The sequence below is a fragment of the Cheilinus undulatus genome, linkage group 21 (assembly GCF_018320785.1).
Source record: "Cheilinus undulatus linkage group 21, ASM1832078v1, whole genome shotgun sequence".
Classification (NCBI taxonomy): domain Eukaryota; kingdom Metazoa; phylum Chordata; class Actinopteri; order Labriformes; family Labridae; genus Cheilinus; species Cheilinus undulatus.
In genome coordinates this window covers 8,634,703-8,653,208 of record NC_054885.1, presented here as the reverse complement: position 1 = coordinate 8,653,208, position 18,506 = coordinate 8,634,703, and the positions used below count along the sequence as shown (strand labels likewise).

Below are 18,506 nucleotides of genomic sequence, written 5' to 3'. Positions count from 1 at the left end.
GTTGGCTAAAAAACAAAGATTACATGAGAAAATGTCTAAGTCACTGTGCCTTATGAAATCATAACCTCTCACTAGAAAAATTAAGACTTTTTAAGGCCTTAAATTCAAATGTGCAATTTAAGACTAAGATCTTTCAAGGATCTTCAGGAACCCCAAGAAAGAGGACCTAAATGGATTATATAGTTGACAAAATAGCTGTTATTGAAGCCCAAGTTCAACCTGCAGCTCATATTCTGCTGTCTGCCTGTGAAGACACTTTCTGATATATGTTTGAAAGAGAAAACGTTATACTACCATCTTTTTAGTGTGTGTTACAGCATCTCATTTGCAGTTGGACATTGGCCAACTGTCTTAGGACAGACTTGTTTTTAATAAGTTAACTTTAGGAGGAATAGAAGCAGCTATGTTGTTTTAGATAAGGCAGCTCTTTGTCTAAAAATTAATAAAAATGATGTCCAATGTAAGCATGTTATCTCTTCTAAATCTGGCAGAATGGGGGCACATCAAGGATTACACTAAGCAGACATTTCTTCTTTCTATGCTGACTTCACTATCCTGTGTCCACAAAAGTCCAAAAGCCAGACCAGCTTAGTCCACAAAACAGAGCACAGATACAATCTGAAAATCAGTCCTAGCACTTGCATCATCTGTTGTCCAGCGACTGCACGTGGCCAGGGAGGGGAATGTTTTCCAGACCTCCGCTTGGATAAAAACCTCCGCCATCCTTGGTGTCTCTTCCTACACCTCCTCTGAGTTGAAGGACCCATTGGCAAGAGACGTTCAGGGGTGTCTGTGCAGCTCTGACAGAGGAGCTCCAGAAAAGCGTTTTGGGATAACACAAGTTCCCATCATGCATCACTGTGATGGGACTTCTGGACAGTATGAATTCATAACAAGGTTGTTGCTGAAGGCCCTTCTGATCAAGGTTGGTTTTCCTCGTTCATGTGTTCCCAGGGCTAAACAGGCCGTCTCCCCCTTTCTGGGTCAATGCAAAACACAACATAGGATTTACTCATTAACCTCTTATTGTAAAGGATTGCTGATGCACATGGTACATTTATTTTGCTCATATTTATAAATCTGTCCCAACCACATAAACACAAAATAACTGGCAAAGCTTTGTAGGTAATAGATCAGGGATGTCGATCTCAACCACAGAAGGGGCTGGATTCTGAACTCACGTCTAACTTAAGAGCCTAACAGTCAATCCCACTTTTTTTATTAGTAATGAATTACAGAAGAAAAAGGTTTATTGATGATTTATGATTGAGAACAAAATAATGTTTTTAAAAGGCATATATTAGAGAGAAAGTCAACCCAATGAGTTGTAAATGTCAAAACATGAGATAACATTAAAAATCATGAGTTTAAACAGTCAACATATGTAATAACATTCAAAATCACAGGTTTAAATGGTCAAAATAATGTTTTAAAAGGCAAATATATGAGAGAGAAAGTCAAAATTAGGAGTATTAAAGTTTTTCATGACTTAAGTGTTCTTCAAGGTTAAGTTTACACATTTAAACTGGAGGAAATCTGCAGACCTTATACTGGTGTGCCAGTTACAATTTTAAAAAACAAAAAATCTTGTAGGAGGGTACAACTGTGAAAGGGCCAGATTTGGCCTCTAAGCCTCGAGTTGGACACTCCATAAAACAGAAAATTGATATTTTCCTGCCCTTACCTTGGACTGCAGATGGAACATCACGCTTCTGCAATATGACAGAAGTGGTTCACTTGGTCCTTCACATGCCATGGTGACGCCAATCCTGCAGAAGAAACAATATGGTAAAGTGCTTTTAATCAAAAAACCAGCAGCCTTCAGTTTATACAGGAGTACTATATAGGCCAGTCTAGATCTTATCAAAATAGTAGCAACGATACACAACACGAAATCCAATGTAGCATCTAATTATGAATGCCTATGATCAAGAATGCCTTGGTCCCACCCATAAATCAAAATGTGATCTGGTTGATTTACACGTAACATGCAAAAAACAAACAAACAAAAAAAAAACTATTGACACCTGCAGCAGTAACATCTGCAAACAACAACAATCATGTAAAATAAACATTTACCTGAGGTTCAGGTACTCAATGGGCATTTCAGCCCCTGTTTGCATGCAACAGTGTTAGGCCATAGGGAGCCCCAGTCCAAATCTCAGTCCAAGACATTGTCCGACTGGCTACAAGGCAATCATGCTCATCAGCAACATGATGGAGGAAGTCTAGGTCCTAAAATAGATTAAAAAATGATTAGAAAAGATAAAGACACTGGCATAACTTTGTAATAGATAAGAGAATTGCTATTGTTCCTGCTTTTACCTTGGAATGCAGAAGGATCCTCACTTCTCTGCCAACATGACAGAAGTGGTTCACTGCCTTTGACATAGTATTGTCCATCCTGTCGAAGCAAAAATGAGGTTTATCCCATTGTTGACATGGGTTGAAAAAATGTGGTACAGTGCCTTTAACCAGAAAACCAGCAGCCTTCAGAGCCAAATAAACAAAATTTACCTGAAGTTCAGATACCTAGGGGCATTTTTCAGCCTCCGTTTGCATGCAACAGTGTTGGGCTGTCGTGAGCCATCCCTCTCCCATTCCAGGTCTTTATCTGACTGGCTGCAAGGCAATCATGCGCATCAGCAACATGACGGAGGAGGTCCAAGGGTCCTAAAATATATAATTTAATTTATTTGTATGAAAAAATCTGTTCTAACCACAAAAAACATCTCCATAACTTTGTATGCAAAAGAGAAATTTCATTATTCCTGTGCTTACCTTGGGATGCAGATGGGTCATCACTTCTCTGCCAACATGACAAAAGTGGTTCACTCAGTCCTTAACATAACATGGTGATGTCCATCCTGCAGCAGCAAAAATGAGGAATACCTCAGAAAAAAGAAATTCATACAAAGGGATTCTTTCATGCACAGCTGTTTCAAAACAGCTGACAGTCTGTGCTCTTTGTTGGTTTAAAACAAACATTTTTCTCACTGCTTGTAGATCATAAACTTTGAATATAGCACCTTTATGATAAACAATGAGAAACTAAGGTAAAATTAGAAAATCAACAGCCTTCCATTTATACAGGAGTACTGGATGGGTTAATCTCGATCATAGCAAAAATATACAATCTGAAATCCACCGTAGCATCTATTTATGCTTGCTAATGTTCAAGTAGGAGGGAGTGAATGATTTTTGGTCCCACCCACTATGAATCAGAATGTGATCCGGTTCAATTACCTTTACTTAAAACATTCAACACAGACAGTGGACTCCGGCACAAAAACTAACCCAAAGTGAACGATATTTACCTGAAGTTCAGATACTTGGGGGCATTTTTCAGCCTCCATTTGCATGAAACAGTGTTAGGATGTAGTGAGTCCCGGTCCCTCTCTCAGTCCAGGTCTTTGTCTGACTGGCTGCAAGGCAATCATGTTCATCAGCAGCATGATTGAGGAGGTCCAAATGTCCTAAATAATATAAATGTATTCATTTGCATGCTAAAAATATGTTCCAACCACACAAAGCGGATGAATTTAAAAAACATCTGCATAACTTTGTATGCAATAATGAATTGCTATAGTTCCTGTTCTTACTTTTGGATGCAGATGGGTCCTCACTCCTCTGAAACCCAACAAAAGTGGTTCACTGTGTCTTTGTCATGCCATGGTGATGTCCATCCTGCAGAAGCAAAACTGAGGATTACCTCAGAATAAATATATTCATATAAAGGGGTTTTTATGCACAGCTGTTTTAAAAACAATTGAAAAAGCTTGTGATCCATGATGGTTTAAAATAAACATTTTTCTTCCTGAATGTAGATCATAAACTTTGAATATAACACCATTATTGGCATGGGATGAATAAGGGAGAAATAACATGGTACAGTGCCTTTAACCAGGAAATCAGCAGCCTTCTACTTATACAGGAGCACTGGATGGGAAATGGCATCTAATTTATGTATGGCTTTGTTCAAGAAGGCCTAAGTGGTCCCACCCACTGAAGTAACAGGTATATTAACCGGATCACATTCTGATTCGCAAACATTTAACACAGACTGTGGACTCCTGCACAAATACTAATAATCACCAAAATGAACAATAATTACCTGAAGTTCAAATTCCTTTTTCAGCCCCCATTTGCATGCAACAGTGTTGGGGTGTAGTGAGGCCCCGTCCCTCTCAGTCCAGGTCTTTGCCTGACTGGCTGCAAGGCAATCACGCTTGTCAGCAAAATGCTGGAGGTCCAAAGGTCCTAAAATACACAGGTTTGTTTATTGCATGCTAAAAATCTCATGAACCACACACAAAAAAGTAGAATTAAAAAACATCTGCATAATTCTGTAATAGAAATTGCTATTGTTCCTGTTCTTACCTTGGAATTTACATGGGTTCTCCTCACTTCTCTGCCAACATGAAAAAAGTTTTCACTGTGTTTTTTGGCATGCCATGGTGATGTCCATCCTCCAGAAGCAAAAATGTATGATTACCTTGGAAAAAAAATACACATGCAAAGGGTTTTAATTCAGGATGTTCCCAGGTATCGATTTCCCCATCAGGCCAATTGTCTACTCGCATATTGTTTAACCAACATGTCTAATGAGGAGAAAACCATCAGAAAACAGTTAAATTCCTCACAGGGTTATTGTGTCAATGGGTATGATGCAGGCCGGACATACTCTGTAGATCAGGGGTGTCAAACTCATATTGAGTCCAGGGCCAGATTTGCTAAGAGGAGAGGTCCTGAGGGCAGGACTATTTAGGCCAGGATGGTCAAAGTCAACCACGGATTCTGAATTTAGGCCTTACCTTGCTCAACATTTAAACATAAATTGCCAACCTCATTTTCACCATTAGTAAAATAAGAAAAAAAATATACGTAACACTAACAATAAATCATTCTGGGATGAAAAAAAAGTGAAAGTTATAAGTTTTAGGGCTCAGGCTGAGATAAAAAGACAAACCTATTAGTTCAAAAGGTCAAAACATGAAATTTAAAGGCAAAATAATGTTTTTAAAAGGCAAATATTTGAGACAGAAAGTCAAAATCACAAGTTTAAAAGGTAAATTATGACTTAGAATTTTGAATTGTGATTCTTGAAAGTCAAAACATGAAAAAAGTCAAGATCATAAGTTTAAGTCAGAATTATAAAATATGAAATAACATAAATTTCTTTTCCTTCCTTCCTGACTTTTTATCTAACTTCTTGTACTCTTTACCTTTTCAGATTTTTATAATTTCACGAGGATGTTTAAAACCATCGAGATAAAGTTTACATGTTTACTGGAGGAACTCTGCAGACGTCATACTGGTGGTCCAGTTATAATAGTAAGATCTTATGATCTTGCGGGCCGGGTAAACTGTACCATAAGCCGTGTTTGGCCCCCTGGCCTTGAGTTTGACACCTGTGCTGTAGATCAAGGCTAACATTAGCAGCTAGCATTCCTCTTTGCAAAGGAAAATTGTGCTCTTAAATGTGGCCTCTTTTCACTTTGGTTGAGCAAGTTACACACGAGTCCAACCCTGGTCGCCTACATACCACTTTATTTCCATTTTCTACCAAAAAAAAAAAAAATTATACTGAGCTGCTCCTTCTACCCAGGAACTGCTAACCGGTGAAGTGGAGGGAAAGCTCTGACAGGAAGGCAGCGGCTATCACTGAAGCTACAGCGACCTCTAGTGGCCGGAGTTTATTACAGTTTAAAAAGGCATTTGATAGATAAATTAGTTTTAATGAGGTTAGGTTAGGTTAAATCTTTGATAAAGAATGTAACCGTGCACATCCCTAGTTTACATTTTCAGGACTTGATTTAATGTAAGAAAGGGTTTTTAAGCTATCACATGTTAACCGCTATTCCTCTACTGACTGTATTAACATTACTTCAGGTGAAAACAGTGGCTAAGACAGAAAACTGGATGGACACAATAAGAGCCCGCAGAAAGAGCCATAGACCAGATTTGAACCAGGCCGTCTTGCTTGAAAACGGACTTTAAATGTCCTTAGCTCAGGTGAAGCTAACCACGTGGCCAATTAAACGGGCCAACGTAGTTTTTAGTAAAGTGGACAACCGAGCTTAGGAGCTCATAAAGTGTTTATTCCTACACTGCAAGCGATGAGAAGCATTACACGTTTTAAATTGAAAAGCTGGTAACATAACGAGCTAGCGCACAAGCTAACCATCGACACTTAGGCTATCACCTACCTGTCCGACAGAGAAGGGCCGAGCTCCAGGTCGCCTCCGGGGCTTGTCCCCTGCTGACGGCTCCCATAATCCGTGCTGCTTCTGTGTTTCAGTGCTAGGTTTTAGCCCCCTGGTGTTTCACGCCTCATTAAGCACACCTACTACAGACAGACCCTCCACGGCTGCCTGGTGTTAGCAGCGGTATAAATAGACACCGCCACCTACCATTCTCCACCTGAAGTACAGCCAGACCGGATGTGACGTCACTCCATAGGACTGGGCAATTAATCGCAAATTAGATTAAATCGCAATATGGCCTGGTGCAATTTTCAAATCAAGGAGCGTGTAATATTTCTTTTACCTGAAATTTGTGTCAAAATACCAGTTTAAAACTTATTTTTTTTGCCGCAGAGACATTTTACATTACATATTGTGTAATCACTCTAGTGGCATGTTTATAGAAACGTGTACTCAAAAATCCTTTTTTCTTAATAAATACGAGAATTATATAAAATCACCTTTTCCTTTAGTACAACAGTTCATATCCAATTTGCAAAATGAGTCAAAATCATCACAATTAGATATTTTTTCAAAATTGTTCAGTTTAATCTAAAATGGTCTTGGTTATAGTTTAGAATTTATTATTGTTTGTTTTTGTTGGAAATACATAAGATGAGGAACTTAAGAAATTATTGCGTATTAAATAGCAATCGCAATATTGGGTAAAAAAAAGAAATCGCCCCTGTCCCCTCCACTTTCCTTTTATGGTGGGATTTGGATTTCTGAGAGTTTTGGAGGAGCGCGCAAGGGAAAAAGGAAAGCAGAAATCTTCTAACTTTTATTTAGAACTGATGCGAACAAATGGCTGAAATGAAAACACAAAGGATAAGACTGCATCATAATTTCATTTATGTGTCAAAAGTGCACACACGTTTTGAACATTTGAACGCTTTTCTGAAAATGCCTTTTAATTTTAAAATGAGCTTTTCCAATGAAATAATGAGAAATACTTAACAACACTTTTTCCGAGAAATAAGAATATTTTGAACATTAAATTGATCATTATCTCTTAATTTTCAATCAAGACTTATTATTTAAGTTATGAGCGCCACATAATTATTTCTACAATTTTAAAGTTCTTTATGTCAAAAAACTGCAGATTAAAGATAAAAGTGCACAAACATTATTAAAATGAAAAAGCGTTTCTGATAATGCATTTTATCTACTTGCTTTTTCAAATAACCAAACCATTTGATTTATGGCAGCTATTTAGCGGCACATTTGCTGAAAATTAAAAATAAAAGTACTTCTCTGTTTAATTGAATTATGTCAAGAAATTGGCATGTTAGAAGATGAAAATTAAGAAAAATGAGGGACTGAATTTTAATTAGTTTTTTATTTATTTATTTATAGTTAATTAAAGGGGGCCAATATTGAAAAATTTTAAAGTATTTCTGTTGGTGTATTTTAATGTTCAATTCAGACTTCTCTTTTGAATTTTGATAACATTTGCATTCATGTTTAAGAGGATTTTTTTTGTCAAAAAAGCCAACTTAAATCAACCATGACTGATTTATAGAATTAATAAAATAGTAAAACATCCAGGGGGGTGAACACTTTTTATAGGCACTCTGTTAGTTTACATCTACTTCACAGTCCTTCATGTGAGACTGCTTTAGCATGTGCTGTCGTTTGCAGAGTCAGCATTTTAAATCCAGTTCTTTTCACACCATTCTGGTGCGTTTACAGTTGGGTTCTCTCAGCATTTTTGCTGAACATCCGCCAGACAGTGAGAACATTTTGTACTGATGTGTGTTAGTGTGTGTGCGTGTGTTTGTCTATAAGGAACAGTCATGACAGCGGTGTGGCTTTCACGGCAACTTTCCTGCTGAGTCTGAAGTCTGTTTTTGTCTAAAAAACACAACAGCTTCCTGTCACTCACACTCTCACTCACACAGACACACAGGATGTTTCATGTCCATTAACTCTGACTCTGTTTGTCAGATCAACAGTAATATAACTTTGTTTGACGGACAAACAATAGTCTTGATTTTAAATTTGTTTCTTTCCTTCAAACATTTAAAGACCTGAGATGTTTGCAACAACATATGATTTACTTATTTTTAATGTATAACAGAAAAGTGTTTTGAAATTGACAATGTTTCTATAACTTTTTTGACTGATTTAATCCTGATCTTTGTCAAGCATGAATTATTTTTGTCATAGTGTGATTGGTAGAAACCAAGTAAAGAGCACAAGGCCCAATGACCTTGATCTTTAACCTCCAAAATCAAATCTGTTCATTCTTTAGTCATGATGGATGTTTGCGTTGAGTGTGATGAAAATCTCTAAGCATTCTTGAGATATTTTATTCACAAGTAAGAGAGAAACTTGAGGCCCAGTGAGCTTGCCTTTTAAAAAACTGAAAACTACTCAAGGATGAAAGGGGGATTTTATCTGAGTGCAACGTTTGGAGAAAGTTTCTCAGAGATATCTGTTCACAAAGCAGAGATGACTATAAGGCCTGAAGACCTTGACCTTTGACCTCCAACAACTAACTTAATCTACCCTTGAGTCAAAATGGAAATGCGGAAGGACAGGGAGAAACAAAGAACCTGAATACGTATGGAGTAATTACAGGACTTTTTAAAAAAGGTGAAGGTGATTGGACAAACGTGTCTTCCATGTTCACTAAGGGCCAATCAGAGTGGAACAAAGTGGGGTTAAAAGCATGTGCAGCTCTGGTAGTAACCTGACCTTAGTGCTGCTGTAGTTTGTGAATGGTGGAGTTTGTTGGTGGATAAAAGTCATGCTGAGACCGGTCAGAAGACGGGGGAAACATCATCTCTGCCAAACATGTGGCGCTCTGCTCTTGTCGCCACACCAGCAGCAGCTTTGTACACCAGCTTGAATACAACTAAACCCCTCCTTTAACTGTTGCACAGTCATGACACAGCATGTCATGGTCATTTGGAGTTTTTTGAAACCTCTAAGTGGGCTTTCATGTTTTTTAAGAAGAGGCTTCCGTCTAGCCACTCTGCCATGAAGCCCAGATCAGTGGATCATCACTGCAATGATGGTTATTTGGATCTCTGGAGTGACCATCAGGTTCTTGGTCACCTGTCTCACTAAGACCCCTTCTGCCAGCTCTTGGAAGAGTCCCTTTGAGAATTATGGAGGCCACTGTGCTCTTGAAAACCTTCAGTCCAGCAGAAATTATTTCTGTAGCCTTCCCCAGATCTGTGCCTTGCAACAGATTTCTGTTATAGTGGAGTTTTCATGTTAAATTTAATGAGTGCAGATCCACAAAAGCAACTTAGTGCGACATTCAGAGGAGAGCTGAAGAGCTGTGAAACATAAAGAGCAGCAGTGGCCGTGTGATGGCGGGTTCCTTTGAGGTGTGAAATAAAAACATCTGAATAAGTGTTTTTAAAGTCAGCCACAGAGACGATCTCCTCACACAGCACAGAGCTGAACACAGACTCAGCGGGGAGAGTCAGTCTTCATCATCATCATCGTCACTCTGCAGGTAGGCATACTTTGGTTTAAAATGCAAAAACTCACCTTTGGTTCAACATATTTTTGATCACTAATGTTTTACTCTTTCTTTTTATTGTCATTTATATTCTTCATTGTGTGGTTTTGGGTTGTTTTTTTTTGTCATTATTAAGTCTTCGATGGTTAGTTCTGTCCATCGCTATGTTTATTATGTCTATGTGAAAGAGGGCATGTTAAATCTTGTTTACATTTTAAATGAAAAATGTATAAAAAAAATTGAAACTTTAATAATAATAATAATAACAACAATAACAAAATTAATCATAATAATAGCATTAGCATTATTTTCTTTCTTAATGTATGACCACTTTGCACTCAGTTTTACATATTCAAAATACATTTCTATCTAATGATGATAATATTTATAATAATAATAATAATAATAATAATAATAATAATAATCACGTAAATAATAATAAAAATAATAGTAGTAATATTATTATTAATACTACTACTACTAATAATAATAATAGAAATGAAAATATTATTGTTATTAATAAAAAATATTAATAATAATAAAATAATAATGATAATGATAATAATAATAATAATAATAATAATAATAATAATAATAATGATAATAATAGTAATAGTAATATAATAATAATAGTAATAAAAAATATAGTATTATTATTATTATTATTATTATTACAATTATAATAATAACAAATAAATCAAAAAGTAATAATAATAAAATCATGAAAATCACTGTGATACCTGAAAAGATAAGTCATGATTAAATGATATAAACTGAGGGATCATGATGAAGTCAAGTGTCTCTGAGACTAAATCTGTGTTTTATTTAGGAACACATTTCACAGTTTTATTACAAGATGGATAAACAGTTTTATGTGGCGCAGAAAGCTCTGCTAAAAGATGCTCCTTGGGTTAATCAAGCAGCATGACTGACCCTCCATGAAGCTCATGGCTAGAAACCTCCACACGGATAGCTACAATTATGAAAATGCATATTAACAACAATAACATTAATTTGGATGCAATTAATCTATGTCAGAGTGTAACAGTTTCATACTATAAAGGAGGAGGCTGGGGTGGAGGAGGTGAAGCTTTGCCAGCTGCATCTGCATTAGTGCAAGCAGGGATGAGTGAGAAGTACGCCATATTTAAATGGACTGCTGTATTGAGAGACAGAGCTGTGATTGGCTGTGAGAGCTGGGAGGCGATAATAAAGATCAGCAGGCCACGGCTGGGCATATGACCTTCATGAACTAATGCTGAGCTTCATTTTAAGGTTAAATACTTCAGACTAAATTAAATTAAAATCATCAGATAAATTAACCTTTTATCTCTTCTTCTCCTCTTTCCATCTAGCTCTACAATGCTCTCTTCCTCCCTTCTCCTTCTCCTCCTCTTCCTCCCTCAGGCTCTGGCCTGTCAGACCAGCTCCTACACAGAGTGTAAGGATGCTCCGTTTGTCCCAGGTCACAACCTGGCCGGTGAGGGTTTTGATGTGGTGAAGATGAAGACTACTGGAGCCAGCGTGGTCGATGTCAAGAACTTCATGGTGGGGGGAGTCCATGGAAACTGCACCGTGTGCCACAACCACCTTCTGAACCAGGTCAGACCCAGATCAGGAAATCATGGTCCATTGAAAAGTTAATCTGTGAAATCCATATTTTACATTTATCCTGAATAATAACCACTCTTATCAAAGCAACAGTAAATGACTTGTATCTATTTATGCTGTAGTACAATATAGCCTTTTTCAAAATGTAAACCTCTTTTCTTAAAACAGAATAACGTTTGTATTTGAAATGCTAACTATGGGCACACTGAACTAAACCATTTAAAAAATAAAGTCAGACTTCATAGCTAAGCTTTGATGTGCACTAATGTCAGGTACCAGAGAATAAAGCAGAAGGAGCTCAAATAACTTTAAGGGAAAAAAAAGTTAAATAATCGCAGAAAAATTGTTAAAATTTGCAAGAATAGATTAACAGTGGATAAAATTGGTGCAAATAAGTGGGGAGAAGTGGCAAAAGACTGGCAAAATGGGTTAAAAGTTGCAAAAAATGGCTTTAATTGGCAAGAAACTGTTTGAAAGGGTCAACTATGTGCTGTAAAGATGGCAAAAAGCAGTTAAAGAGTGGCAAAAATGGATATAAGGGGGCAATATTGGTTAGCAAGTGCAAGAACTCGCGCTAATAATTGGTGAAAAGTAGTTAAAAACTGGCAAGTATTGTTTAAAAAAATGGCAAAAATCGATTAAAAGATGGTGAATAGTGGGTAAAAAGTTGCAAAAATGGGTTAACATTAGCAAAAAATGACTAGTGGTGGCAAAAATGGGGAATAAATATGATAAAAAGTCCTTAATAAGTGGCAAAAATTGCTTAAAATTGGCAAAAAAAGAGGTAAAGATAAGCAGCAACAGTAGTGAAAAGTGTTTCAATTAGAAAATGACAAAAAATGGTGGAAACAGGAATGAGAAACAGCTCAACAAGTGGCGAAAAGAGTTAAAGTGGTAAAAATGGGCAAGAATAGGTGGCAAACATTGGTTAAAAATGGTCAAAACTAGTTAAAAGTGTCTAAAGGGACTAAAATGGGTGGCTGAAGTAGTGAAAGGGGTTAAAGGAGCAAAATTGACTTAAAGTGGCAAAAATGGCAGAAACAGTGATGAAAAGCAGTTAAAAGTAGCACCAATAACTAATTTGAACAACAGAACACAATAACACATTTTTCAGCTCCAAAATCAGGTAACTGTTAGCGAGGATGCTAGCACCAATGCTACTGATCCAACACGCATGCATTGATATTATTCATAAATCACAACAGGAAATGTTTTACAGTAGTTACAGTAGTTACTTTACAGATGTGTTCATTTTGTTCATTGATGTTTCTGGTGTTCCCTCTTCTCACAGACCCAGAAACTACCAGTGTCTGTCATGGACTGGAGGATAAAGGTCAGAATGAAAAGCTTTACTTCGGCAGGCTGAAAGAAACTTTTTGATGGCTGTTTTATGCACCTTTTCATTTTGAATATGGTATTTTGTGTTGTTCAAAATCGAATTAATTCACTGTCAAGTCCAAGTGAAGGTTTGTGCCAAGTTTGAGAGAATTTCCTCATTGCATTTGTAAAATATTGTGCATAAAGGTTCATAGTAACATAAAAAAAGAAGTTTGGTCAAAAAGATCATAAACATGTAAAGCAAATAAGGGAGGGCTCAGGTTTCAACATTATTATGATTATTACCATCTATGGTGCATTACCCATAATGCTCTGCTCTTTCAGGTGCACTGTCGTCGCAGTCTGAGCAGTAAGATATTTGAGTCAAGCCAGTCAGTCATGAAAGAGACCAGTAAGTCTCTTGGAGTCAGCTGGAAGGTGAGCACTAGCAACTTTAATTTTTTGCCTCATTAATCAAATATTTTGATAAAAGGAAAATGTCATGAATGCCAACATAGATACCAAAACCTGCACTCAAATCTAACAAGTTTTTCATCCTATTTGTTGTGATGTCACTCAGGTGGGTCTTGGTATTCCTCGACTTGGGGGGTTCGCAGTCGGAGGGTCGCATTCCTTCTCTTCAAAATTTGCAGAAAGTCGCAGCAGGAAGGACAAGTTCTCTTTCACCGCTCACAACTTCAACTGTAAATACTACACGTAAGAGCTCACAAGGAAACGTCAAGTTCTGCATTGTGAACACGTCACAGTTGGCACAATGCAGCTAGGCAGGTAACAGTCTCCCAGCATTCTCCAAACCCAGACTCACCTTTCTGACAGCCAAACAGAGAAGCGTGATTCGTCACCAGACAGAAAGTGTTTCCCCTGGTCCACAGTCCAGTGTCGGTGTGTTTTGCATCAATCCAGACGATGCTAGGCATTGGTTGATGTGAGGCTTGCATGCACTTTCACAGTTTTTGTGCTTACATTAATTCCAGTGGAATCAGCAGAGCATTGGCGACTTCACACAACATGTGCCTTAGCAGTCATTGACGTGGTCTTCTGCTTCGTGGCTGAGTTGCTGTTGTTCCTAAATGCTTCCACTTTCTAAAAATACCACTTACAGTTTACAGTGGAATTTCCAGCAGGGATGGTGATGGACCATTGGAGCAGAACAAATTATTTTGTATTGCAACTGTTTGCAAATGGGGATTAGGTGGCTAGGTGCTTGATTTTATACACTTGAATTCAACAGGTGTGGCCAAATACTTTTGTCCATATAGTGTACATTAGGGGTGTCCAAACTTTTCCTATTGGGGGCCACCCACTTTCATAAGTCGGTTAAAATATGCTCAGTGATGGGGCGCACCCGTAGTCGAGTAGTCAAGGCATGCACCACACGGGCGGCCCGGGTGCAAGCCAGGCCTGTGGCATGATTTCCCACATGACTCTCCCCGCTCTCCTCCCTGTGTCCAAGTCTTTCCACTCCCCTACTCTATCTAATAAAGTCACGAAAAAGGCCCAAAAACAAATCTTAAAATATATATATATACCACTGGCTCCGCCCCTGGAACAACAACAGTGCTGTTATTTGCTCCTGTAATCTAGTGTGTTACAAATGAAGATATCTTTATAATTTCGGTTACCAATGTTTGCAATTCATAGAGTTGTCTGAATTTAATCCTTTTAAAAAACTAGCATAAACACTTGTCAAAATGTTTGTTTACAGTCTTAGTATGGTAGCACTGCCTTGTGCTGAAACTAGGAAGAATAATACAGTTTAGCACAGGCTTCATGCCCTGTTGAGGGCCGTATTCCATTTAATTTTACTAATTTTGGGGAGGCCAATTAAAAATGGGCCGGAGGCCATGTTTGACCCTTGGGCCATACTTTGGATACCCCTGGTGTACATCGACAGCTGCAGGGACTTGTATCTTACAGCGAAATGAGATGTTTGCGAAGAGAACTTAGACAAATACACTTGTTCAAACTTGAGTATTTGCAGTTTCATAGTCACTGTTGCTCTTCTTCACTTATCAGTAGGATTATAATGTAAATGTAAATAGGTTTATTTTCTGATACACACAGAAAAGTGACTCTTTTCAAATCTTCTCCTTTCAACCTTCAGCTTCCGTCTTCACTCCCGCCCTCCCCTGAGCCAGGAGTTTGAAGTTTCTCTGAAGAACCTCCCCGCCACTCACCACCACAAGAACACTTCAGCTTACAAACAGTTCATTGCCGTCTACGGCACCCACTTCATCCGTAGAGTCCACCTTGGAGGTCGTGTGAACTCCATCACCGCCATACGGACGTGTGAAGCCTCCATGAACAAGCTGTCCGCCCGCACTATAAGCAACTGCCTGGGAGTAGAGGCCAGGGCCGTAATAAAAGGCATTTCCATCAGCGCGGCATCAAAGTTCTGCCACTCAAAGAGCAAGAGACTGAAAACTGCGGCGACCTTCAGCCAGTCCTTCTCTGACCGCACCACTGAGGTTCTGGGAGGAGATGGGGGTGTCGAGGACATCCTGTTCAGTCCAAACGGTGCTGCAGGATATAAGAAGTGGATGAGTTCACTGAAGAGAGTCCCAGGTGTGGTGTCCTACGACATCAGCCCCCTGCACCTGCTGGTGAGTTCTAGTTTAAGTCAAGAGCTCTGGACTAAGTCTGTCAAAACATGGCAGAAATTCAAATTCAGATGTAATTTACAACGGAAATCAAGATCTAAACAGACCAAGAAGTTAGCCGAGCAGTCAGGTAAGCAGTTGGTTGGATGGGTCATGAGGATGGCGAACTATGGCGTCATTGATCTGTACTTTGCTGATGATGCTGTGTTCTTTGCAGAGATTGTAGTGGACATGCATTCCCAGGCTGAAGCATTGGGAATGCACGTCAGAACAAAGATCCAGGCATTCTGGGATGCCTTGGAGAGTATGTTGAAGAGCCATTTATCTACGGCAGAATCGTGTATGGGGCGATGGGTTGGCTGAGCAAGACAGCGTGGCATTCCCAGTACCTGAGCATGCAGGACAAAGTCAGAGTCTTTTGGTCCTTGGTCCTCCCAGTCTTACTATACTCTAATGAGGCCTGGACACTGACTGATGGCCATAGGCACTGGCTGGACTCCCGAAGGGGCTTCTTGAAATTTGCAGACTGTAGTTTCAGGCAAGGACTTCCAGACTAGAACGAAATTTGAAAAAAAAAAAAAAAACTCTTCCTGTCTTCTGTCCTGCAGGTGACAGATAACCCCACCCTCAAGGCTAGCCTGCGTGACGCCATCAGCGACTACATCATCACGACTGCCAAACCACTCCGCTGCCCAGCCAGATGCAAGATTGGCAGCCAGAACCAGAACTGCGCTTGTCACTGCAAAGGACACCAAATGGTGAACTCTGAATGCTGCCCTGGAGAGCCCGGCGTGGCCCGGATGAACGTGACGGTGGTGCGAGCTCAAGGCCTTTGGGGGGACTATTTCTCCAAGACGGACGGTTACGTTAAGGTTTTCTATGGTAAAGAAGCAGCAGTGACACCAGTGATCTGGAACAATGACTTCCCCACCTGGAACTACGTCATTCGCTTTCAAACGGTCAACCTACGCCACAGGACGTAAGCCAACATAACATAATCTAAACTCCTCACTTGATGCCCATTCTAATGGAACAAATATGTCAGTTTTAACACATATTATTACTACTGTCCTAATTCAGCAGAATCAGTCAATAATTAATGTAAATATTCCATCAACAGTCATATCCGCTTCGAGGTTTGGGACCGGGACAACCGCTGGAATGACGACCTGCTGGGCAGAGTGGACATCATCCCCACATCAGGACGAAACGTCAGCAAGAGGTTACGTCTGAAACACGGCTCGCTGTTCGTCCGTCTGTCTGTGTTGTGCGCTCCCAGCCTGCAGGGGTCGCTGTGTGAGCAGTACTCCGCCTCGCCGAGCTACGAGGAGGTGATGCAATACACAAAAGAGGACCAGGCGCACCACTGGGAGTCAGGGGGGAAGGGTACTCATGAGGGAAAGATACTTTAAATTTGAATTCAGCAGACCCTTTTTTGACTCTGATTCACCCACTGACCCTCCAATCAGAGAGCCTTCTCCAATTACTGAGCTTTTTCCAACTTTGTGGCCCTATTTTTGTAACGTCAACATGGTTATAGGGTGTGCCTGCAGTGTCCCGCAATAACCCAAACAGGTTTATTCTGTCTCCACAATTTTTTTTCCTGGTTTTCCTAATGACAGGCATGTAAAGCTTTTCTGATAGCTTGACATGTTTCAACTTCCTGCAGTCTTCCTCAGAAAAGTCACATGATGTTGCTTTGTCCTCCTCAGAGCAGGAAGTGACATCTGCACTCTTTTAATGCTTGTTATGCTTGTTCACCTATTTCATTTATGCTGTAAACAAATTATTATACTCTAATAAAACATTTTCTAAAAATGTAAATGAAGGTTTTATTATTTCAGCCCTCAGCCCTCAGGCTCATTGGAAAATGAGCCTGAGGGCTGAACTTTATTTGAAATGAAATAAATCTACAACATTTAATGAGATGTTATGATAGTTCAGTACTGGGACAACAGTTGGCTGTTAGCAGTCCTGACTCTTCTCTAGCGGTTTAAAAACACTGCTGCTGACTTTGTAACACCTACACACACACGCGCACACACCCACACCACTACACACACAAACACACAACAATCAACAGTCAGTTTGTCACTACTGATGCAGAGAAAAATGAAGAATTATTCATTTTAAAACAACCGATCAGATGTTGAAACTGAGACGTTCTACTGTTTCAGGACAAATATTTGCTTATTCTGAAGTTTATCTCAGCAAATTTCAAAAAAGCTGGGACAGGGCCATGTTTACCTTTGCGTAGCTTCCCCTCTTCCTTTAGTAACAGTCTGTAAACATCTGGGAAGTGAGGAGACCAGTTGCTTAAATTTTTGGAGAGGAATGTTGTCCCATTCTTGCATGACATAGGATTCTAGTTCCTCAACAGACCCGGGTCTTTTGTTGCTGGATTTTTCATTGGTGAAGGTCTGGACTGCACACAGGCCAGTTCAGCACCAATTACATTATTATGCTAATTTAACCCTCCTACTGCGTAGCCATGCTGTTGTGACAAATGCAATCTGTGGTTCAGCATTGTCCGCTATATGCAAGGACTTCCCTGACAGAGATGATGTCATGATGGGAGCATATGTTGCTCTAAAACAGGAGTGTCAAACTCAAGGCCCATGGGCCAAATCTGGCCCGCGGAATAGTTAAATCTGGCCCACCAGATTATATCATATTTCTGTTGTTGCTGGCCCATCAAATGAGGTCTGCAGAAGTATAAAAATGTAAACTTAACCTTGATAATTCAAGATATCCTTGTTAGGTCATACAAAATGCAAAGTCAGGAATGTGGGAAAAAAATATATTTTTTTTCAATTTCACATTTTGAACTTTGCATCTCACAGTTAGGACTCAAATTTAGGATTATCACTTTTTCTTTTGTATTTTGAGAATTTCAACTCATAATTTTGACTTCTTATATAAGATTTTGAACTTTAAGATTCATCATTTTATTTTTAAGTCCATTTTTGACCTTTTTAACCAATTATTTTGTATTTCATCTCATATTTTCAACTCCTAACTTTGACTTCATCATCCCATAGTTTGACCTTTTAGAAACTCAATTTAAAAATCTGAATCATATTTTGACTTTTAATTTCATGATTTGGACTTTCTTTCTAATATATTTGCCTTTAAAAAAAACATAGTTTTTCAATTTCAATTTCATGTTTTTACCATTTTGGACAAATAAATGTACATTTCTCAGATTTTGACCCTTTGAACTTATCTTTTTAT

The 18,506-nt window shown here is 38.9% G+C and overlaps 1 protein-coding gene and 1 long non-coding RNA gene across 2 annotated transcripts; one reads left to right on the top strand and one right to left on the bottom strand.

Annotated features, from left to right (window-relative positions):
* Positions 1–694: 694 nt before the first annotated feature.
* Positions 695–2,407, bottom strand: LOC121503739. Its single transcript, XR_005991382.1, has 4 exons — positions 2,326–2,407; positions 2,080–2,235; positions 1,685–1,769; positions 695–979 (listed from the first exon to the last, which is right to left on the bottom strand). It is a non-coding gene; the product is annotated as an uncharacterized LOC121503739 (long non-coding RNA).
* Positions 2,408–9,662: 7,255 nt separating this feature from the next.
* prf1.3 (perforin 1.3) lies at positions 9,663–16,971 on the top strand. The gene is made up of 8 exons (XM_041778275.1): positions 9,663–9,717; positions 11,079–11,325; positions 12,626–12,667; positions 12,997–13,089; positions 13,232–13,368; positions 14,777–15,275; positions 15,881–16,251; positions 16,393–16,971. The coding sequence occupies exons 2-8, from the start codon at positions 11,086–11,088 to the stop codon at positions 16,682–16,684; spliced, it is 1,674 nt and encodes a 557-aa protein (XP_041634209.1). The 5' UTR covers positions 9,663–9,717; positions 11,079–11,085; the 3' UTR covers positions 16,685–16,971.
* The last annotated feature ends 1,535 nt before the right edge of the window (positions 16,972–18,506 follow it).